The sequence below is a fragment of the Cetorhinus maximus genome, chromosome 11 (assembly GCF_964194155.1).
Source record: "Cetorhinus maximus chromosome 11, sCetMax3.hap1.1, whole genome shotgun sequence".
Taxonomy (NCBI): domain Eukaryota; kingdom Metazoa; phylum Chordata; class Chondrichthyes; order Lamniformes; family Cetorhinidae; genus Cetorhinus; species Cetorhinus maximus.
The window spans coordinates 23,920,735-23,945,218 of record NC_135889.1 but is presented as its reverse complement, the minus strand read 5'-3'; the positions used below and the strand labels follow the sequence as shown (position 1 = coordinate 23,945,218).

General features: G+C 44.6%; 1 protein-coding gene across 9 annotated transcripts in view; it reads right to left on the bottom strand.

Moving 5' to 3' along the window:
- pcnt (pericentrin) overlaps positions 1-24,484 on the bottom strand; it is a 344,329-nt gene that overhangs the window by 37,149 nt on the left and 282,696 nt on the right. For all 9 annotated transcript variants that reach the window (XM_078551646.1, XM_078551643.1, XM_078551644.1 and 6 more), the window contains 4 exons: positions 20,293-20,515; positions 12,455-12,605; positions 4,097-4,804; positions 2,205-2,479 (listed from right to left, as the gene is read on the bottom strand). In XM_078551646.1, the coding sequence (XP_078407772.1) occupies positions 2,205-2,479; positions 4,097-4,804; positions 12,455-12,605; positions 20,293-20,515 (1,357 nt within the window). The remainder of the gene's footprint in view (positions 1-2,204; positions 2,480-4,096; positions 4,805-12,454; positions 12,606-20,292; positions 20,516-24,484) is intronic.

Sequence of the window (24,484 nt, the reverse complement as noted above, 5' to 3'; positions counted from 1 at the left end):
GCTGGCGTTCCCCTTACATGTATCTGCACTACCAACCTCAACTACACCATGTGGCAGTGAGTTCCATATCTTCACTATTCTGAATAAATAAGTCTCTCCTGAGTTCCTTATTGGGCTCACTAGTTCATATTGGATTCATCTATGGTCCTCAGTTTTGGTCTTCTTGAAAAATGGAAGATCTCCTCTGACAAATGCCTTCATAACTTAGCCTTCTCTATCTTTGAAGGGAGAGCCAAGTACATGTGTCAAAGACACAAATATCCAGAACAGATGGAGGTACAAGATCATATGCTGTTAGAACCTGGTTTATGAAGCTAGATATTGTTGTAAGATTTTGCATGTAGTTTGGCACCTTGAGGGACTCCTGCAGTGATGTCCTGGAACTAAGATGATTGACCTCCAACAACCGCAACTATCTTCTTTTGTGCTAGGTATGACTCCAACCAGTGGAGAGTTTTTCCCCAAATTCCCATTGACTCCAGTTTTGCCAGGGTGCCTTGTTGCCACGCTCAGTCAAATGTTGCCTTTATGTCAAGGGCAGTTACTCTCACCTCACCTCTGGAGTTCAACTCTTTTGTCCATGTTTAAACCCAGGCTGTAATGAGGTCAGGAGCTGAGTGGCCCTGTCAGGACCTAAGCTAGGAGCTGTCTCCATGCTTGCCCTCTACACGTCTCTGTCCAGTACAAGAATGCCCGCTAGACTTGGGTTGTGTGTTCCTTTACATTAGTGTGGGCAGTACTGCACCCAGTCCCATGTTAACCCTTTCTATGCCAGACCCTTTTAGTACAGGTCCAGCCCTAAATACAAGATGCTCAGACCTCTTATGGGAGAGACTGTCAACACAGCACACAAGATATCTAAGACCAGACTCTCCATTCGTATAAAAATTCATGTAAAATATTAAAATATAAAAAAAGACAAATCAACAGAATGGGGAGCCAGATGAATAACACAATTTAATGTGGATAAGTCATGTGCAAGAAAAAAAACAAGAAGCAGCAGTGTATAGTTAACTGAAAGAAGCTGAAAGGTTTGGATGAACAAGGATAGAGAGGTTCAGATGCAGAATTCTGTGAAAGTAAGTGTAGGTAGAGAAAGCCACACCAAAAGGGCAATAACACTTTGGGTTTTATAAATTTTATGAAGAATACGAGAAATAATGAGGAATTCATACAAAACAATGGTTACATCACAGTTAATGCACTGTGTGCAGTTCTGAGTACTTAGTTATGGAACAAATGCTGCCTTAAAGCAAAATTATTAGGATGATGCCACAGATAGGGAATATGGATATTAGATGTGTGTGAAGATATAATGACATTTTTCACATTTGCAGTGGAAGAACACACGGCAATGAGTAGAGGTTTTTAAAATTGTGAAGTGTTTGAATAGAATTAATGAGAAAAACTATTTGCGCTGATTAGGGAATTGGTGACAATTTAAAACCATCACAAAGAAAGTGACAAGAAACTGAAGAGAAATTTATTTACACAGCAAAATGTTGGAAAAAGGAACACTTCGCTACTGATTGATGTACAGACCATTGCTTCTGTTACGAAGAGCTATATGAACCAAGGGATGATACAGGAATGGAGAAGAAAAGGAAAGGAAAATGTGATTAGTTTTGGATTGGTTTAGCAAAGAGTAGATCAGCTGTAATGATTTTCAGGTAAAGAAACATTGCTAATTTAGCTCAGCAACCAATCATTTCACACTTCAGCACTGTAAAATTTAACAGAATAGGTTGCCATTGAGCATGGTTGCACTGGTGCAGTAAGCTCATTTGACCGATTTTTTTTCCATTCTAACTCGTGTTTTATAAAAATTGCACACAACCAATCACCTGCACTTATTTGGTGCAGAAATTCAAATTCTTTCAGTTCTGATCAGCTAGAGTGCATAGTTTAGCTGGTATGCAGCACAGCCTTGCAGAGCTGTTCACTGCATCATACAAAACGCAATGCCGTGACTGTTTTTTTCTCCCCCAAGTACTGTTCTCCCTCAGTAGCTCACATTCAGGGTCGGTGACTTGGATTCAACCCAGGGGAAAATTCATAAACTGGACTGAAAGGGAATATTCAATTTACAGTATTTACACAGTGATAAACTTATATAAAAAGCAAAGCTTACTTAATCTACCCAAACTCTTTACAGCTTGGTGATTCTCACATAAATGCTCTCCCCTTCATACGTAAACACATACCTGTGTTTGGATCTGTGAAGCAATTCTTTAAGCCGAACAGTCAATTGTAGGAATTGTTGCCGTGTGCTTTCTGGGTGCTTCTGGACATTTATTGCATTACCTTCCATACCATGGGTGGCACCACTCTGGTTGCATTTCACCACGATATTTTCAGGTTCTCCTCGCTGCCTCTTGCGGGACAAAAATTTGCGTTCCTGCTCCTCTAAGTCTGCAAGCATCTTTTGAAGTTCTCTTATTTGCTGTTGATCTCTTTGGTGCTGTAATTCTAACTCATGCTATTTAGGAGTCAGGTAAAAGAGTGAAAAAAGTACAAGAACAGTTATAACCATAATGCATAGAGTCATAGATTAATTCCAAACAGAAGGAGGCCATTTGGCCCATTGTGGCCATGCTGGCTCTCTATACAGCAATCCAATTAGTCCCATTTCCCTGCTCTACTCCTGTAGCTCTGTAAGTTTGTTTCCCTCAAGTGCCTATTCTAAACCCTTTTGAAATCATTCTTTGCTTTCACTTCCACCACCCTTGAGGGCAGCGACTTCCAGACAATTAAGACTCACTGCATAAAATAAGTCCTCCCTCACATCACCCCTTCATCCCTTGCCCAAAGCCTTAAATCTGTATCCCCTAGTCGTACCATCAGCTAAGGGAATAGCTTTTCTTTGTCTACTTTATCTAACCTGTCATAACTTCTATCAAATCTCTGCCCAAACCCCTTTACTCTAAGGAGAACAGCCCCCAGATTCTCCTCATTGTGAAAACTGCTCATTTCTGGAATCATTCTGGTAAATCTCCTCTGCACCCTCTCAAGGGGCCTCACATCCTTCCTAAAGTGTGGTAACCACAACTGGATGCAATACTCTTGTTGTGGCCGAACCCATGCTTTATATATGTTAAGCATAATTTCCCTGCTTTTGTACTCAATACAAGCTCAATGTCCTCTATACTTTGCTAACCACTCACTCAATATGTCCTACCATCTTCAAAGACCTGTGCACACGAACCCCTAGGTCCCTCTGTCCAGTACCTTGTTTAGAACCATGACACATAGTCTATATTGCACTAGGACAGAAGGGAGAGGGAGAGACTCACCTCGCAATTCTCTGTGTTAAATTCCATCTGCCACTTTGTCTAACCTTTCTATTAACCTATCTAATGTCCTGTTACAGGTTAAATAACTCCTCCTCACTGTTTGCCACACCTCCAAGTTTGGTGTCATCAGCAAATTTTGAAATTTTACTCTGCATTCCAATATCAAATCATTTATATGCATTAAAAAAGCATTGTCCAAGCACTGAACCATGGGGAACACTAAAGTCTATCATCCTCCATTCTGAAAACAACCATTTACCACAATTCATGGTTGTTTGTAAGCCAATTTTTTATCCAAGCTGACATCAACTCTGCTATTCCGCGAGCCTCAATTTCGCTAACCAACCTTTTTTCTGGTATTTTGTCAAAGGATTTCTTAATAACCATATAGACAACATCTTTTGTTTTCCCTTCAACTTTCTGTTACTTCATCAAAAACTTCAATCAGATTAGTCAAGCACAATCCACCTTTTATATACCCTTAATTAACTCAAACCTCTCCAAGTGCCTATTAAATTTTATTCCCCCGTTTATTGTTTTTAAAGCCTTACCACCTATGATGTTAAACTGGCTGGCTTGTAGCTACTAGGAATGGCGTTACAACCTCTCTTGAATAAGGGAGTCACATATGCCACTCACCAATCTTGAGATGTGTTATTAAGTTAAAGGTACTCTATAAATGAAAGCTGCTGTAAAACTTTTGTTTAAAAAACCATTAAAATTGAAATCGAAAATATTTTCAACACTTTAGTTTTGAAATTTAATATAACTTTACTTAAGTGATTGACTGATTTGTTGCTTACCATTCTGTCTTTCACCATTTCATATTCTTGTTCGTGGTCAGCTAACTCTCGCCTTTCCTGTCTCCTCTCTCGATCCCTCTGATCATCCTTATTTCGCTCCTTTTCTTTGGCTGCTAGAATATTAGCTTGAAGTCTCTCTCTCTCAGTCTGTAGGCGAAGGTTATGCTGCCTTTCAGACTCCAGCAAGTGGTTGAGCTCCTGTACCTGAGCCTGAACGGATTCAAGCATAGATCTGAGTTTGGTGCTGACTTCCCGTTCTTTCTGAGTTTCCTGTCGGGACAGTTGGATTTCATCTTCAAAGTTTCGTTTTGCTGTAATAGCCTGATGTTGCGTTTTCTCAATCATAGTAGCAAGTTCGACAGTCCTCTTTCTTTCATCCTCGAGCTGATTCTGCAACTCTTTCGTAAAGGCACGTTCCTGAGCAGCAGTTTCATCATGCCGTGAATTCAGACGCTGGTACAGCTGTTCTGACCGCATACGCTCATGATCCAAGGAATCACTCAACTCTGATAAGTGATTTCTCTCAATTTTCAGTAGATCCTGAGTCTCTGCCAGTTTCTTGCGCTCCTGCGACAGCAATGATTCACTGTTCAATAACTTAGTTTCAATTTCTTTGCGGCTACTACTGTTTGCCACCCGCTGTTCTTCAAAGGCAACTGACAACTGATGATTTTGCGCATGTTGCTCCTCCAGAGCCTTCTGTAGTTTCTGAGAATAGGACAAAGACAGAATTTACTCAATCATCATAATTTTCAACACCAATGTCGAGAGGGGAATGAAGTTTCTTAAAATTTTGTACAACAAAATTGTCCCATCACAAGAGATCCCATACACTACCAATACAGAACTCGGAATTCCAACTTGGTTCATTCCTTGCCTTCTAGTAAAATGCACACATATCCTTTCAAAATGCATGTGATCTGAATCCCTAACATTTCTTTTTTTCCGTACTGTTTAAGTATTTGTAGCCAAAAATGAGGTGCATCATGTCAAATCAACAATTTTTATGCTTGTTGAAAGCCTGATCGACTGTGATATCAGCTGTCGTTACGTTTCTTGTAATTTTTGTTCTCAGTGCATAATTGATGACTGATTCCACAAAGATCGATGCTGGTGTCCAAAGAGCTTAGTTTCAGGAATGATGCAGTTCAATTAAGTTGTTCACAGAGTCTTACAACGCAGAAGTCAGCCCATTGAGCATTTGATGGTCCTTTAAAAGAGTGATTCAATTAGTCCATGCACCTGCTCTTTTCCCATAGACCTGCAATTCTTAGCTACAAGTATTCTTCCAGTTCCCTTTAGAAAATTATTATTGAATCCAATTCCACCATCTTTTCAGCCAGTGCATGTTAGCTCACAGTAACTTAATGTAAAAAGGTTACTGTAAATCAGTGTCCACTAGTTACTGACTCTTGCTAGTAGAAGCAGTTTCTCCCTATTTACTCTATCTAAACCCTTCATGATATTTAGCACTTTTAATAAATCTCCTTTTAACCTTCTCTGGTCCATGAAGAAGAATTCCAGTTTCTTTTGTCTCTCTATGTAGTCCCTCATTATTGATGCCATTCTGGTAAATTTCCTCTGCATCCCATCCAAGGCATTCACATCCATCCTAATGCATGGTGCCCAGAATATAGCACAATACTCCAGCTGGGGCCGAACCAGTGTTGATATTAGTACATTATCCGCATTGCCCGCCCCTGCACCCCAGATCTCTGTTCCTGCCTCATCAAAATTCTGTTATCTAGTTTATATTGCCTTTCTTCATTCTTCCTTCCAAAATGCATCACTTCATGCTTCTCTGCATTAAGTATTATCTGCCATAAACCTGCCCATTTTACCTGTCTATGTCCTGAAGAAGTCTGCTACTATCCTTCTTGTTGTTAATGCACTTCCAAGTTTAATGCCATCTGCAAACTGTGAAATCATGGCCTGTATACACAAGTCCTAGCCGTTGCAATATATTGAAAAGAGCAGTGTCCTAATACCAAACCCCTAGGGAACACGACTAAATACATCCTCTAGTATGAAAACCAAACGTTGACCACTTTACTGCTTTCCAATTCCAGTAACTTTCCAGTAGCCAATTTCACGTCCACATTGCCTCTTTCAACCCATGGCTTCAACTTTACTAACAAATCCATTAAGTTTTACAAGCTTTTTGAAATTCCTCATACGCAGGATCAATCCTCATCAACCCTCTCTATCATCAAATAATTCAATCAAGTTAGTCAAGCATTATTTTCCTTTCACAAATCTGTGCTGGCTATTATCAAGTGGCCCATGTTTTTCAAGTGACGAACGATTTTGTCCCAGATTAATGGCTCTTAAAGACCAAGCTGATTCGTCTATAGTTCTCTAGTTTACTCCTCTCTGCTGTTTTGAACATGTGTGGCACTTGTGAAACCCTCCAGGTCTCTGGCACAATTCCTATATCTAAGAATGACACCAGCCATTGACTTTCCTATTTCAGCATACACATTCCTCAAAAAAAGATCCATCTTCAGGTGCAATAGCACAACATAACAGCAATGTGTCATACTGCTGTGCATGCATACCACCATTTCAAAAGGACAATGCACAGCAGCTGGAATCTTTCATGAAAAAGATGATCCTTAGCCCATTCTATCCCTACTTTACCATAACTATCAAGCCAGGTTCAATGAGCAGCATCAGTGTTAAGGACAGCATCAGACCTATCCAAGAATGGAGGATCCAAGCTGGTGAAGCTTTAACACAGGACTATGTGTATAATAAAAAATACCCTAAGACAGAGCTGAGCGATCCTTTCCTTTGGCAGCCCTCCATTTTGTGAAACAATGATTTGTGATTTGGTGATAAACTCTGTGTTAAACATCGCCTGGAGTAGCTCAGTAGCCTCATTCTGGCACAACAGTCTCCTCTTCAGATGAAGACAGTGGGCTGAAAAAGTGCAGGATTTGCTAGCCTCTGTTGTCTCTGGACTCTCTTCTCAGCCAGCTGAGCATTTTGCTCCTCACCTTTTCCAATGCCCCTCCAAACAGTCAGCTTCCAGAGATCACTGCTTTCGGCAACTGTTTTCCAGTTGTCTGTACTTATGTTTGCAATCTTCATATCTCGCTTGCCGTTGTCCTTGGAGCAAAGGTATGGACACCCAGCAAGTCGTGACCCAGTAGCCAGTTCATGATACAAAAAGTCTTTGGGAATTATGGCCATCATCCAACCAATGAACCTTGTGGAGCCAGCACTTTGTAATGACCATATGCTGGTGGGATTAGCACTCTCTTGGCCCTTCAAATTAGTGACCTTGTTCTCCCAAGAAATGCCAAGAATATATCTGAGGCAGCAAAGATAGAACTGTTCAGCCTTTTTCCTGCCTTGCACATGTTGTCCAGGTCTTACTATTGTACAGGAATGCACTGAGGACTCAGGTTTAGTAATCTCGGAATCTGAAACAACAACAGAAAATGCTGGAAATACTCAGCTGGTACTCAGCATCTGTGGAGAGAAACATGCTCTCTCTCTCCACAGATGCTGCCTGAGCTGCTGAGCCTTTCCAGTATTTTTGTTTTTATTTTACATTTCCAGCATCCACAGTATTTTGTTTTGTAGACTCGGAATCTGATGTTCTCAGTCAGGCTTCTGTTGTTCCACACTCTTTCTCAGTTCGGACATAACAGCTGCAACTTTTGCAATGCATGTGTTGATTTCAGCATCAGGTGACAGTTTGTTGGTTGTGGAGCCTAGATATGTGAAGCTAACAACAATCTCAGCATTACATTGTCAATGCTGAGTGTGGGCAGTATGGAAATATCTGGCACCATAGCATTTGTCTTCCTCATGCCGATAGTCAAACCAAACTTTTTACAGGCATGAGGGAGTCTGTATATTTGCTTCTGAAGGTGTTGCTCACAATGGGATGCTAGTGTGGCATCATCGATGTTGAGCAACTCGCTGATGAGACTTGGCGCACTGCTGTCTTGGATCTCAGGTGAGCAAGACTGAAGAAATTTTTTGTCACATCTAGTTTACAACCAGACACCTTTTGTAGATGAACTGAAGGCACATGAGAGCAAAGGGAAGGATGTATCAGTATCAGTGCCAGAATACAAGCTTGTTTGACCCCACTGTGGATCTTCAAGGGATCCAACGTTACCCCTTCATAGCTGACCTCACCCATCATGTTGTCATGGAAAGAGGAGATCACGCCGAGCATCTTCAGCAGCTTAGATAGCCTGCCTTTGTTCACATGGTTGAATGCAACGGTGAGATTGATGAAGGCAATATGCATAATCAGTGGATCAAATCAAAGCACTGCAGTCCTGACATATGCAGTCCAATTAAACAACTAACAGGAGGAGGCTTCACTAACAACCCCATCCTTAAATGCTAGGCTCTGCCATCAGTAAGTGCAAAAGACAAGGCTGAAGCATTTGCAAGCATCTTCAACTAGAAGAGTCGAGTGGATGATCAATCTCCGTCTCCTCCCAAAGGTCAAAGGTGCTGGTCTTCAGCCACCTCGATTCACTTCATGTAATATCAACAAACTACTAAGTGCACTGGATAACATTCTGGCTGTAGTCCTGAAGACCTGTGCTCCAGAATCAGCCGCCACTTGAGCTAAACTGTTCAAATAAACTACAACGCTGGCATCTACCCAACGATGTAGAAAGTTACTTAGTAGGTACAAACAAAAAGCTAAAAGCTACTGCGGATGCTGGAAATCCAAAACAAAAACAGAATTACCTGGAAAAACTCAGCAGGTCTGGCAGCATCGGCGGAGAAGAAATCAGTTAACGTTTCGAGCCTTCATGGTTCTGCCGAAGGGCCATGAAGGCTCGAAACGTTAACTGATTTCTTCTCCGCCGATGCTGCCAGACCTGCTGAGTTTTTCCAGGTAATTCTGTTTTTGACTTAGTAGGTACTGTTCACAGTAAGTATGACTAATTCAATCTGGCCAATTACCTCCCCATCAGTCTACTCTCACTCAACAAAGTGACGGAAGGGGTCATTGACAGTGCTAGCATGCAGCGCTTATTCACCAATAATCTGTTCACTGGTGGTCAGTTTTGGTTTCACCAGGATCAGTCAGCTACAGGTCTCATTTCAGCTTTGATCAAAACAACGATCAAAGAGCTAAATTCCTGAAGTGAGGCGAGAGTGGCTGCCCTTGACATTAAGGCAGCATTTAATATAGTGTGGCATCAAAGAGCCCTCCAAAAATTGAAATCACTAGGAATCAGGTGAAAGCTCTCCATTAGCTTGAGTCATAACTAGCACAAAAGAAAATGATGGGGGTTCTGGGGCAATCATCTCAGCCCCAGGACAGCACTGCAAGAGTTTCTCAGGGCAGTGTCTAAGACCAAGCCATCTTCAGCTGCTTCATCAATGACCTTTCCTCCATCATAAGCACAGCCTGAGGATGCTTGCTGACAACTGCAGAGGAGTCAGTTCCATTCACAACTCCCCAGACACTGAAACAGTCTGTGCCCAGATGCACCAAAACCTCGACAACTTTCAGGTTTGAACTGGTAAGTGGCAAGTAACATTTATACCTCAAAAATGCTAGGCAATGACCAAATTTAACATAAATGTCTAGCCACCTTCCCATGACATTCAACAGATTTAGCACTGCTAAATTCCCCGACAATCTGAGAGTCATCATTAGCCAGAAACTTAACTGGTCCAGCCACATAAACAGTGCAAGAGGTCAGAGGCTGGCTAATTCACCCGCCTCCGTTTCCACCATCTACACAGCACAAGTCAGGATTATGATGGAATTCTCCCCAATTTGAGTGCAGCTCCAACACAAAGTTTGACCATCCAGGTCAAAGCAGCCCGCCCGCCACCTTAAACATTCACTCCCTCCAACACTGGCTGTTTTGTGTATCATTTGCAAGGTGTACTGCAGCAACTAACCAAAGTTTCATCAACAGCGCCTTCTACACTAAACCTTTATCACCCAGAAGAACAACAACAGCAGGCACGCGTGAACATGTTCCTCGGCAAGTCACATATCATCCATACTTGGAGACATATCAGCATTCCTTCATCGTTGTTGGGTCAAGACCTAGCCTCCCTACACAGTATCATGGACGTATCAACACCACACAGACTACAGTGGTTGAAGACGGTGGCTCACCATGACTTTCTCAAGGGCAATTAGGGATGGGCAGTAAATGGTGGCCTTGGCAGTGACAGCCACATCCAATGAATGAACAAAGAAGAAAAGTTACTACATGTCACTTGCCACTTGTCAGCCCAAGCCAGAATGTTACTTAGGTCTTGCTGCATGTGGACACATACTTCTTCAGTATCTGAGGAGTTGCGTACTGAACAGCGACCATCCCTATTTCTGAGATTATAATGGAGGGAAAGTCAATGATGAAGCAGTAGATGATGGTTGGGCCTAGGACACTACCCTGAGGAACTCCTGCAGCAATGTCTTGGGATTGAGATGATTAACCTCCAACAACCACAACCATCTTCCTTTGAGCTAGGTATAATTGATACCAGAGGAGAGTAATCCCCCTGATTGTCATTGATGTCAACTTTGCCAGGGTTCCTTAATGCCACACTTGGCCAAGTACTGCCTTGAAGTCAAGGGCAGTCACACACCTCATCACTGGAGTTCAGCTTTTTTTTTTATTTGGAACAAGGCTGTAATGAGGTCAGGAACCTAATGGTCCTGATAGAACTCAAACTAAGCATGTCATTGCTGTACAAATGCTACTTGATAGCACTGTCGACATCACTTTGCTAATAATCGAGAGAAGGCTTATGGGGTGCTAACTGGCCTGATAGGATTTGTCCTGCATTTTGTGTATAGGACATACCTAGGTAATTTTCCACGTTGCCAGGCAGATGCCAGTGTTGTAGCTGTACTGGAACAGCTTGGCTAGGGATGCAGCTAGTCTTCGAGCACAAGTCTTCAGTACTATTAATGGTAAGTTTTCAGGACTGAAGCCTTTGCTGTATCCAGTGCCTTCAGCCATTTCTTGATATCACGTGGAATGAATCGAATTGGCTGAAGGTTTGCATCTGTGATGCTGGTGACCTAAGGAGGAGGCTGAGATGGATCATCCACTCGGCACTTCTGGCTGAAGATGGTTACAGATGCTTCAGTCTTGTATTTTGCACTGAAGTGATGGGCTACACTTTCAACGAGGATATTGAAGGAACCTCCTCCTCCTCCTGTTAGATGTTTGATAGTCCACCACAATTCATGACTGTTATGTGGCAGGACTTCGATCTGATCTGTCGGTTGTGGGATCACTTAGCTTGGTCTATCATAAGATGCTTCTGCTGTTTGGCATGCAAGTAGTCCTGTGGTGTAGCTTCATTCACCAGGTTGACATCTCATTTTTAGGCATGCCTGGTACTGCTCCTGACATGCCCTCCTGCACTCTTCATTGAACCAAGGTTGGTCCCTTAACTTGATGGTAATGGTAAAGTGGAGGATATGCCAGGCTCCAAGGTTACAATTCTGCTGCTGCTAATGGCCTACAGCGCCTCATGGATGCCCAGTTTTGAGGTGCTAGATCTGTTCTGAATCTATCCCATTTAGTACGGTGGTACTGCTACACAACATGATAGAGGGCATGCTCAGTGTGAAGATTTGTGTGGTACCTGTGTCTACTGCCTATTCTATCACGCACAGATGCATCTGCAACAGGTCTAATAGGTTGATTGTTGATTCCCTCACCATCAACTGCAGAACCAGTCTGGCAGATACTCCTTCAGGGCTCAGCCAGCTCTTTAGTAGCAGTGCTACCAAGCCACCCTTGGTGATGGGCATTTAAGTCCCCGACTGTACATTCTGTGCACTTGCCACATCCTCCAAACCCACATGTCCCAAATAATAATCTCAGTGGATCAGGGTGGACCTTTCGGGTAAGACACAACAGCACTTTTGTGCTCAAAATGCTGTTAATGTCAAAAAATTGAACAATTTTAACGTGCACACACCACCAGCAACAAGTATTTCCAACTCAGTTTAGATCCTACAATTATCAAGTGATTAATTGCAGTTGGGCTTTCTGGAGGCAGTTCAGGAAAGAGCGCTGTCAATAATGTCTGAAGATAGGTCTAAATTTTATCCTCATAGCATAAAACCTTAAATTCTATATTGCCTATTGCTTCAGTACTATGTTATCAGCTGCACCTTAGCCCATGTGTTCTGAATATCAGGTAACCTGATTCTAATATATCGCAGTCATACGAGAGGCAGAACTTTAGAGCTTTTTGCTTAATCCCACATATCTGGGAAACGTTCACAATGAATTTTAGGATTGTTGGCTTTAGTACGAATGAGTGAAGCAACTACCTTGGTGATCTGGTCTGATGCATCTACATACTGTTGTTGTATTTCCCATTTACCTGACAAGTCTGCCGTTCTTGTTCTTTCTGCTCTTTATGATGGAACTGTTCCTTCTCCATCATGTTCTGTAACTGCTGTACATTTTTCCGTTCTAGTTCAAATGCCTTCGCTGCAGTTAACAGTTCGTTCTCTTTAACGTTCAATTCTCCCCTAAAACAGAAAGCAGCAGACACATGAGAAGGGGAGAGATGTGCATTGGCAGAAAATGAGTGCGGGGCAACCATTAACTGCCTGAGGGGGGGTTGCAAGGGCTGCCCTGTGGTTGAGGCACACTAGGGAGGGGAGGGCGTAAGGACTACCCTGTGGTTGAGGCGCGTTGGGGAGGGTCAAGGGTTGCCCTGTGATTGAAGGTAGCGCAGAGGCAGCAAACACAGGAATTCAAGAAAATGGACAACAGGAGGGAAGGAGGCTCAGGGGCGATAAAATCAGACATGAAAGTGTGATGAATAGCATTGGAAAAGAAAGACAATAGAGATAACATTCAGTGGGAGGTACAAGAGTAGCACGGGGGTAAAATCAGGCAGTTAAGCAACATGCAAGAAAGTGTAGAGGCAGTTGAAAAAGTATACAATAAAGTGAGCAAAATAATGTAGCAGACTTCTTTGTCCTCAACAAAAGTTATGATCACAATTTGCTATGTACATTTGCTCTAAAACCATGATGCTACATCACTTGCTGCATGCAAGAATACATGGGGCGGAATCGCCCATGCCGTGGGCATGGTCAGTGGCGTGAGCAGACAATATGGCGAGAAGGCCAAAAATCGGTTTTAAACGACATGAAAGCAGTTTGCGACTGTCCGCTCTGTCTGCTGATGGAGGATCATGTTTCCCGCGATCTGACGTCGGGAACCTCATTGTAATACATCTACATATCGTTATAAGCCCAGCCCGCTGGAATCGACCCCCTCCCCCCACCGCTGCTGGATTGTCCACCCACATCGGTATAATTGCACACCGACATGTTTCACAACAGCAAATAAGAGGTATGCACTTAGCGGGCTGCACATTGAGGGGAATTCGGAGGAGAGTACACAGTAACGTTGCGAAGCGCTCGCTTCGGTCGCCTGTTGGACTTGAAGGTTGAGGCGCGTTTTGGGGGGTTGCAAGGGCTGCCCTGTGGTTGAGGCACACTAGGGAGGGAAGGGCATAAGGACTACCCTGTGGTTGAGGCGCATTGGGGAGGGTCAAGGGCTGCCCTGTGATTGAAGGTAGCGCAGAAGCATGTGCGGGTTGGGGGTGGTGGTTGAGAGAAGCGGTCACACATTGAGGTAACCTTGTATAAAGTGACCATTCCTCTGCAGCTGAGACAGTTCAGACGCAGCCACATTGGTATGATTGGATTCGGGCCTCTAGCTTCTCTGGCCACTCAAACGCAGAGGCATCAAAGTGCCACCATGTGCTCCAGATCTTTTCACCCCTCGGGCACAGGCTGCAAATAAATTGGTGTTTTAGTGCACTGCAGAACAGTTGGACGACTAGGCATGTTATACAATCTCCTTGCTAAAGCTGGCCGTGGAGCAGTCACTGGTGGAGGTGCTCACAATGTCATCATCCTGGCTTGAACCAGTCTCTCCCATGGTTCAAGCTAACTGTGCAGCCTTGCAGCGCGGGTTAGGAGAATACCTGCACCTGAGCTGAGAGCACAGCATGTAGTCCAATGGCTGCCAATTGGTCAGGTGGAGTGGGGCCGAGGTGGGTGGGGTTTCAGGCAGCCATGCAGCACACTAATCTTTGGCGATCCAAGTGGTGGCCAGCACTTTCTGGGATGCGTTAAGGGGCTTTCAGACTTTACTAAGACAGGTTCTTAGTACACCCATGCTAACCCACGTCTCTCCCTTTCACCCTGCAGGAGTACAACATCAGGACCATGGAGCCTGGTGACCCAGCTGTGTGATTTGTGGTGTACAGGGAGCGAAGACGACGGAGAAGAGAGCAACTGAGACGCCTGGCTGCGCAGAGGGAGGAGCAGCACCCTCTGGGCTCCCACTCATCACCGAAGGGCCACAGCAAGTCGTCGCTGGTCTATAGACATCACTTCTCATTCCTGCGGATGACTAAGAACCAGTGTCGCCAAAGAATGCGCATGTCTAGGGAACTGGTTGGTCACATCTGCCATCTACAGCAGGATTTGGCGCCACAGGGACATGGAGGGCATCCACTTGCCAGTGGCCATGAAAGTGACCACGCTGGTAAATTTATACACCAATGACTCCTTTCAGGGTTCCACAGGTGACCTCTGTGGGATATCACACATCTCCACCCACAAATGTATCCATGAAGTCATGGATGCCATCTTTAGGAGGGCACACAACTTTGTGCATTTCGCCCGAGACCAAGAGAGCCAGGATGCAAGAGCGATTTGGATTTTCCCAGATCTTCGGTTTCCCACAGGTGCAGGGTGCCATTGACTACAGTCACGTGGCACTCAGATCTCCGTCGCAACACGCAGTCAACTATGTCAACTGCTAAATGTGCAGCTGGTGTGCAACCACCACAAATGCATCCTACAGGTCTGCGCACTGTTCCCAGGGAGTGTCCATGACTCCTACATTCTCAGTCGGGTCACAGATCCATGAAGTCTTCAGGGTCCAGAAAAGCTGCAGGGATGCCTCCTTGGGGACAAGGGCTACCTGCAGAGGGCATGGCTGATGACACCCATGCGGTGGCCTTAGACTGCAACAGAGCGAAGGTATGAGACTCATGCTGCAACTTGAAACTTGGTTGAGCAGACCAGCGGGATGCTAAAAATGAGGTTCCAGTGCCTGGACCGATCTGGTGGAGCCCTACAATATAGACCACAGAGGGTGTCATGCATCGTCGTCACCTGCTGCGCCCATTACAACCTGGCGCTGCAATGGGGAGGGGAGCTGGCTGAGGAGATGGAGATGCTGGGGGTTGCCTCCAATGAAGAGGGCACCAACAGGGATGAGGGTGAGGTGGTCCTCGAAGGCGATGAGGATGAGGCCCTCACACTGGCCAGATGAGGCAGGCATGCTTGGGAGGCCCTCATAACTGCTCGATTTGTGGAGGATGATGACGACATGCAGCAAGGAGACACCATAGATCCTCACATTGCATCTGTGAACGTTTGACTCCAGTCCAGCTGATGGCAGTGCACATGTCTTCTGTGATAATGCTCCTGTCATGGAGACGCAGTGGAGGCCCTAATAGTCGCTCGATTGCAGGAGGATGATGACGGCATGCAGTAAGGACACTCCATAGATCTTCATATAGCCTCTGAGAATGCCTGAATCCTGTCTGGCCAAGGGCAGCTTGCTTGCACTCTGTGATCAGGGGCATATCATAGAGCTGCAGCCATGAAAGTTTAAAAGCATTTGATCCTTTGCCTGCCTTCAGCACCTGACCCCTTAAGGAGCACAGTGTCACTGGTGACAGATACTGAAGAGATGGGGGCCAGCCCCACCTTAAAATGTGCTGAGAGCACACAGAGAGAATGACAGAACAAAAACAAAAATACCTGGAAAAACTCAGCAGGTCTGGCAGCATCTGCGGAGAGGAACACAGTTAACGTTTCGAGTCAGTATGACCCTTCAACAGAACTAAGTAAAAATAGAAGAAAGGTGAAATATAAGCTGGTTTAAGGTGGGGGGGTGGGACAAGTAGAGCTGGATAAAGGGCCAGTGATAGGTGGAGATAACCAAAAGATGTCACAGACAAAAGGACAAAGAGGTGTTGAAGGTGGTGATATTATCTAAGGAATGCGCTAATTAAGGGTAGAAAGCAGGACGTTTACGTGGTAAATGCAGGCTCACTCTTAAGCTTTAAGAATAAATTAGATAGATACATGGATGGGAGAGGTCTGGAGGGTTATGGACTAGGTGCAGGTCAATGGGACTAGCGGAATAATATTTCGGCACAGACTAGAAGGGCCGAATGGCCTATTTTCTGTGCTGTAGTGTTCTATGACAAGCAAGGTACAGATAGCCTTAGTGGGGGTGGGGTGGGGTGAAGGAATCAAAAAAGGCTAAAAGGTAGAGATAAAACAATGGATGGAAATACATTTAAAAATAATGGAAACAGGTGGGAAAAGAAAAATCTATATAAATTATTGGACAAAAAGGGGGGGATCGGAAAGGGGGTGGGGATGGAGGAGAGAGTTCATGATCTAAAATTGTTGAACTCAATATTCAGTCTGGAAGGCTGTAAAGTGCCTAGTCAGAAGATGAGGTGCTGTTATTCCAGTTTGCGTTGAGCTTCACTGGAACAATGCAGCAGGCCAAGTGGAACAATGCAGCAGGCCAAGGACAGACATGTGGGCATGAGAGCAGGGTGGAGTGTTGAAATGGCAAGCGACAGGGAGGTCTGGGTAATGCTTGCGGGCAGACTGAAGGTGTTCTGCAAAGCGGTCACCCAGTCTGCGTTTGGTCTCTGCAATGTAGAGGAAACCGCATTGGGAGCAACGAAAAGAGAATGACAGAACTCTGTGACGCCTGCCCACGACATTCTGGTAGCAATGACAAGCACCGTCGAGGTGCAGGCATTAGTAATGTGTCCAGGGAGTGAGAGGCTGGGCCATCATTTTGGTCTGAAGGCTTCACAAAGCACAGGGAAGAGGCCTTGGACTAAGACTGCTGCCCTTATCTTGTGCAAAAAGGTTTCACATCTGAGTGGCACAAACACTGCTCATAAGAACAAGGAGCCATAGGCAGGGAGACATTCTTGGGAGTTTATTGACAACTGTGAACAGTTTTACAAGTGATTAACACCTGTGCCCACACTGTGCAACTACATCTTCTTAACCACCCTCGCCTTTGAATCAGAAGGTTGTGGGTTCATGTCCCACTACCGGAAACCAAGAACTGTGAATGTACTCAAAAGAGTTACATGCGATCTGTTGATAACTCGAAAGAGTTACATCTTCTTAACGAGGTGTCAGCTGTGGCTCAGTTCATAGCACCCTCGCCTTTGAATCAGAAGGTTGTGGGTTCATGTCCCACTCCTGGAAACCAAGAACTGCGAATGTACTCGAAAGAGTTACATGCGATCTGTTGATAACTCGAAAGAGTTACATCTTCTTAACCTTCCTAACATTGCCTCTACCTCTTGGTGCTCTCTGGACATCCACAGCGGAGTTGGAGGCAGCCTGCTGACTGCTATGCCCGGTCTGTGATGACCTTGGCGGGTGCACTCTGGAGGGCCGGGACTTGTAGGGCCCCAGCCTGCTTTCGGGGTCCTGCTGTTTTGCAGTGATACCCTCCTCAGACTGTGGAGCTGGAGATGCTGAGGTCACAGGAAGAGGGGATTTGGATGAGACGGACAACCCCAGAGGTCACCTAGATGGATGGCCCGGGGGCGGGGTTACACCTGCTGATCCTCCTCCCTATGGATGCCCGAGGGCCCCTGGCTTACTCCTTGAGGAGAAGGGGTAAACTGGAGAGAGAGATCAAGCTGCCCCGCACCCCTCTCGCGTACAGTCGGAGGCCAACTACGGCGTCTGTGATGGAGTTGAGCCCAGGCAGCAGTGCAGGAGCAACACCCTGGATCGAGGTCTCCCTGGTGACCGCCATGCAACCCAGTGTTGATCTCGGTGCCTTGGCATGCTGGCACCATCACCTCAGCCTGAAGGCAGACGAACTCCTCCATCATGCCTTACAACCTGATGAGTGCAGTGGATATCCCTTCTTGATGTTCCTGAGCTTGCCTTTGTAGCTCCAGCCACTGTGACATGACTGAGTCCAGAAGCTCATCATCTGACTCAGACTCAGCAAATTTATGGCCTCCAGCAGTCCTCCGAATGCTGGACACCTGGGAAGTCCCTGTCGCCGCCTGCTGCGGATCAGATTGTGATCCCGAGGATACTGTAAAGCTAGGATCCACCGAGATGTGTGTCTCTGCGCTGGTGGAGGGTGCGGGTGAGCGTTGTGACAGGTCTTCAAGGAGGGTGCCTCCAGGTTCCTCTTCAGAACTTTTTATAAGGCTTGATTAGAGGCCCTGGGTTGTGGACTCCATTGGCTGTTTCCCAGATGTGCCTGCAGAAGCAAGCTGGGATAATTAGTGCATGGCAGCGGCCTGTGAAAAAGAACACATCACTCACGGCATAGTTGTCTGATGGATGCTGCACTACTGGGTCCTCACTTGGTAGAGCACCACCGACCTAACTGTCAGCACAGGAACGGTCCAGATCTTCGCCAGCCAGCTGGTTGGCTCTCATTTCAAAGTCCATGAGGACCCTGAATTCAGGCATTCCCTCACGGGGTCTGCGACCTCTCCCTCTTGTTGTGTGCCAGGTGCATGAATAGGAGATAGAAAGAATGTAAGCAGGACGCCTGCCAAGTCAGATCACAAATAAGCCTGGCATGTGTGGGTGGTGAGTGGTCCCACGGATGGGATGAGGACAATGAAGGTGTGTGCGAGAGAGTGAATGGTGATGTCCTTTGAACTGGCAGTGAGTGAGGGCCCTGTGGATGTGTGATGGGTTTGTGAGTGTGTGAGTTGAGAGCAATGAGAAGAGTGACTTACCCTGGCAGAACAGAGATCATTCATGCTCTTGCAGCACTGAGTGGCTGTCCTCTTTTGAAGGATGTTGGCGCTGATCGGCTCTGCCACCACCTCCCAAGCCAGATTAGTGAGGTTGCTGTCCATCCTGTGTCCAGAGCGGAGGTGGAGGACATCACGGCGAGCCTCCACTGCATCCAAAAGGCACTCGAGAGACACGTCATTGAACCTGGAGGCTGCTGTCTTTTTGCCTTTCAGGGTCATGACTTCTTTGCAACAGTTGGGGGCTGGGAACACTGAGGTGTGTATGCACATGGACTTTAAATACAGCGTCCGGTGTGTTGAAGCAGCGAGGTGATGGCATGACGGGCGAATGAGAGCCTGCCTGCCATGGAAACAGCATGTTTCCTGGGAACGCATAATTAATGTGGCGGGATTGGGATGATACGGCGTGAAAAGCTGCCAATTTGGCCGGCGGGTAAAAGTTGCACTTAGTGCAAATCTGGAACCATTCCGCCCACGGAACCTCAAGTACCATCCGAGATTCATGAATCCAAGGTACATGTCCCAAAGTCATAACCACCAGTCAGAAAGCACTGCCTGAATTATCAGTCATTTTCGGACTTGTTTTCTTTGCAACAAAGAGACTCTTCAGGTTTTGAAGGCCCAGAATATTAACACCACCCTTCCTCTCCATCACCTCCCACTAATTAATTTGGGAACAACAAAGTGGCACGAGTAGATGCTGAGTTTTCCTGAACCAAGGAAATCTTATTTATGATCTGTGAAGACTGAGGCTTCTGCTCCTCTGAAGGCATCAATTCCTTGGGAGGAGCACTGTAACTGCTGAGAGACATTTCCTCAGATCTCAGGAGATATATGTTTTAAATATTAAGTGAACACTTAACCTCATTTAGTCATTTAAGCAGCAGCATTTGTTTGTGTGTTTTCTCCCCTATTGTTAAATCAATCAGCAATGTGGGGAAAATACAGTGATGGCAAGTTTCTTTTGGGGCACAGAGGCAGCAGCTAAAGTACTTCATTTAAGGGCTGGTCAGAGCTAACTGCACAAGAACGCCATTGACTTCTTCATCTAGTTAAAGCCTGAAATCATCAGCAGTTCATTGCCTGTCGAGCAAGATTCCAAGTGGCAGGGTACATTAATGCTGAATACATTGGTGGAGCTTGCCTCAAGAGCTTTGCCTTATCTGTTGGAAAATTAGCAAGAGTTGTTTCCAATGCCATCAAAGGCCGAGTCAAATTTCAGCTGATTTGTTATGTTGTTACGGCTGAATAATGGTTATTTGTCTGGGGAAATGAAATAAATGTATGGTCTTTCCTTTCTCACTCCTATATATAGTCAGTCTAAGCCTACAAACCTTAGCTTTTGCAGATTTTGCTGTAGTTCATGTCGAGTCTGTAATGCAGCCTGCAGTTCATCTGTTACCTCAGACAGGTCCGACTTCACCTCTGACAATGAAGTTTGTTCAGTTTGCATTTGTTGGCGGACTTTGGTCGATCGTTCTTGCTCTGCTCTTAGGGTGTTTTGTAAATTATTTGTTACGATCTGTTCTTGCTGAAGCTTGTATTCCAGCAACTCCACTATAGCAGGCAGAACAACACAATGTTAAAAATGTTTTCCTGTCTGAAATTTGTGCACAACTTTGAGATTTGCAACAGATCAACTTATTTTTGCACATTTGCACTCATTGTTTCAGCTCTCTTTATAACACACACACTACCATATTTGGGCTTTTTATAGATCTTGCCCAATCCTGTTCTTTAATTAAGTATCAAGTATGTATGAAATGGGACTGCAAGTCACATGTTAGCCAAGAAAGCATATGCCAAGAGCAATATAGAAAGGAAATTAGGAAAGTATAGAGGGTATGAAAAAATACTGGCATGCGAAATCAAGGAAAACCCAAAAATGTTTTATAAATACTTGAAGAGCAAAAGGATAGCCAAGGAAAGAGTGGAACTGATTCGATTTGGCCCTTCAAGCCTGCTCCGTCATTTATGGCTGATAATTTACCTCAACTCCTCATTCATACCCAAAATTCCATCCATCTCCATCTTGAATGTACTCAAAACTGAGTATCCACAACATTTTGGGATCAATAATTCCAAAGACTCACAACTCATTGCATAATCTTCTCATTCCAGGAATCGGTCTAATGAAACTTCATTGCACTCTCTCCCAGGCAAGTATATCCTTCCATAAGTAAGAGACCTCAACTCTACCAGTACTCTAGCTGTGGTCTCACCAAGATCCTATATAACTGTGGTAAGACTTCACTCATAAATGAATCACTTTGTAATCAAGTCTAACATACAATTTCCTTTCAAGAATCTGGACACTCAGTCTTCTTGCAATTGGCATAAATTGTCATAATTGGCATAACTGAGGCTCAAGCAAAGACCCTTGTGATACGCCTCTAGTTATAGACTGCCAGCCTGAAAATTACCCCACATTCCTCCTCTCAGCTTACTATCCGTTAACCAACCCTCAATCTATGTTAATACATATCATCCCAATCCTATGAGCACTTACCTTGTGCAGCTACTTTTATGTGGTACCTTATCGAATGCTTTTTGAAAATCCAAACAACTGCTAGTTCCCCTTTATTTACCCTGCTAGCTACAACCTCAAGAAACAAACAGATTTGTTAGACATGAATTCCCTTTCATTAGTCAATGCTGACCACATCTAATCATATTAGCATGAGTTTGGAGGAGGCTCAGGGCTAGGACGGAGCATGAGTTCAGAAAAGACTCAGGGTGAGAGTCCAGAGGGGACTTGGGACTAGGTGATGCTGCTGCTAGAATTCGGAAACAGAAATCGAAGCATGACATCACAGGAAAGACGCAAGTTAATTGGCTGGTGAGTACTACTGCTTAGGCACTGAGTCTCGACAACTGGAAATTAAAAACAATAAATATATTAAGTATAATGAGGAGGAACAAGTTAGTTTATTTTAAAGCAAGGTTTATTACAACTTGCAAGTAGTTTTAAGTATTTGTAGGATTTATCAGTAATAGCAAGGTTTATTAATAGTAGTATCAGTAAGGTTTTTATCTGCGCAGTAGCAATGGTTGCTAATATATAGAGAAATGGCAGGGCTGTTCCAACCTCGAACGTGCCCATCAGCAGCTTGAGCTCCGTGTTTCGGAACTCGAACAACAGCTGGCATCAATGTGGTGCATCTGTGAGCTTGAAAGCTTTGTTGGTGGCATGTTTATAGATGTGGTCCCCCTACAGTTTACAAGTATGCAGGGAGAGAGGGAAGAGGTGACCAAGAGACAGTTAAAAAAGAACAGGCAGGAGTCCCCCAAGTCTCCAACCAGTATTCAACTCTGAACACTGCTTAGAGTGATAGTTCATCTGGGGAGTGCAGCCAGAGCCAAGTCCATGGCACCATGGGTGGCTCAGCTGCACTGGGGTGGGGTGGGGTGGGGTGGTCATACATGGCAGTCTGAAAGAGCAATAGTGACAGGTGATTCCATAGTTAGGGGATAAGATAGTTGTTTCTATGGCCATAGACGTGAATCCAGGATGGTGTGTTGCTTCCCAGGTGCCAGGGTGAAGGATGTTACCGAGTGGCTGCAAAGCACCAGAATGGGGGAGGGTGAACAGCCAGCAATTGTGGTCCACATTGGTACCGACCACATAGTTAGAAAAAGGGATGTGGTCCTGCAGTCAGAATTTAGGGATCTAGGTAGAAAATTAGCAAGCAAAGCCTCAGAAGTCGTAATCTCCAGATTACTCCCAGTACCACATTCAAGTGAGTACAGAAGTAGGAAGATTGTACAGATGAATGAGTGGCTGGAAAGATGGTGCAGGAGGGAGAGCTTCAGATTCTTGGGACATTGGGTTGGGCTCTGGGGGAGATGGGACCTATAGAAGCCGAATGGGATGCACCTGAACAGAGCCTGGACTGAGTTCCTTTTGCTAGTGCTGTTGGGGAATTTATAAACTAACTTGGTAGGGGTTTGGAAAGCAGGAGATAATATCAGAGAGGAATACCAAGGTGCAGAGAATATTGGGAAAGATAAATAGCAATAGAGTAAGGAATGCTAAATTACTGGGTGGGGGGTGCGTGTGATGGTGGTGATCAGAGGAAAAGAGAAAGTAATAGAAACTAAATCAGGGTTACTGTGCATGTATGTGAATGCATGGAGTGTGGTAAATAAAATTGGTGAATTACAAGCACAGATTGCCATGTGGAAATGTGATGTTGTGGCTATAACAAAGACCTGGCTCAAAGGAGGGCAGGACTGGGTGTTAAATATTCCTGGATACAAGGTGTTCAGGAAAGATAGGAAAGGAAGAAAAGGAGGAGGGGTGGAAATATTAATAAAGGAGAGCATTGCAGAGCGATCAAAAACAGAATCTATTTGCTAGAGCTAAAGAACAAAAAAGATGCAATTACATTGTTTGGTGTAGTCTGCAGGCCACCAACCAATGGGAAAGGCGTAGAGGAACAACTTTGCAAAGAAATTACAGAGAGGTGCAAATATTATACAGTACTTGTAATGGGGGACTCAAATTATCCAAATATAGGCTGGGATTGTAGTAGTGTAAAGGGAGAGAGGGTCAAGAGTTCCTAGAATGTGTTCAGGAAAATCTTCTTCAGCAATATGTTTCTAGTCTGGTTCTTGGAAATGGGATGGGCCAAGTAGATCAAGTGTCGGTAGGAGAACATTTAGGGGACAGTGATCATTGTATCATAAGGTTCAGGCTGACTACAGGAAAAGACAAAGAACAGTCCAGAATAAGAAAAATTAAATGGAGGAAAGCCAACTTCAATGGGGTGAGAACAGATCTGGGCCAAATAAATTAGAGGCAAAGGTTGGCAAGAAAAATAGCAGCTAATCAATGGGCTACTTTCAAAGAAGAGCTCATTCAGATACAATCAAGGTATATGCCCTCAAAAGGGAAAAGATAGGGCAAACAAATCCACAGCTCCCTGGATGGCAAAGGAGATAGAAATTAAGATAAAGAAGAAAAAGTGTGATTATGACAGGAGTGAGGTAGAAATTAAATTGAGAACCAGACTGATTATAGAAGGTTCAGAGCAGAGATGAAGAAGCAAATAAGAGAAGCAAAGAGGGAGTATGAATAGAGGTGACAGCTAACAACAAAGGAAATCCCAAAGATTTTGATAGGCATGTAAATACTAAAAGGGTGGTAAAAGGAGGTGTAGGGATGATGAGGGACCAAAAAGGGAATTTAATAATGGAGGCAGAAGGCATAGCTGAGGTATTAAATGAATACTTTGTGCAAAGAACATATATTTTTATTTCTGCTGGATTATGAATTAAAATTACAATGGCTGCAGTTTGAAGGTCATGTCTACTGGAACAGTGTGAAGGATATATACAATGTTGCTGTCCTGGAACAGAGTGTGCCATGAAAGACAGGATGGTGCCGAGGAGTAGCCTGGTGTAATGGGGAACTGTCTGGCAACAATGTTTTACTGGCTCCTGACCAGGTAACCAAGGTATATGTGAGAGCAGTGCAACAAATAGCTCCTAGCCTGAAAGGAAAAAGACCTAAAACTTCTCTCT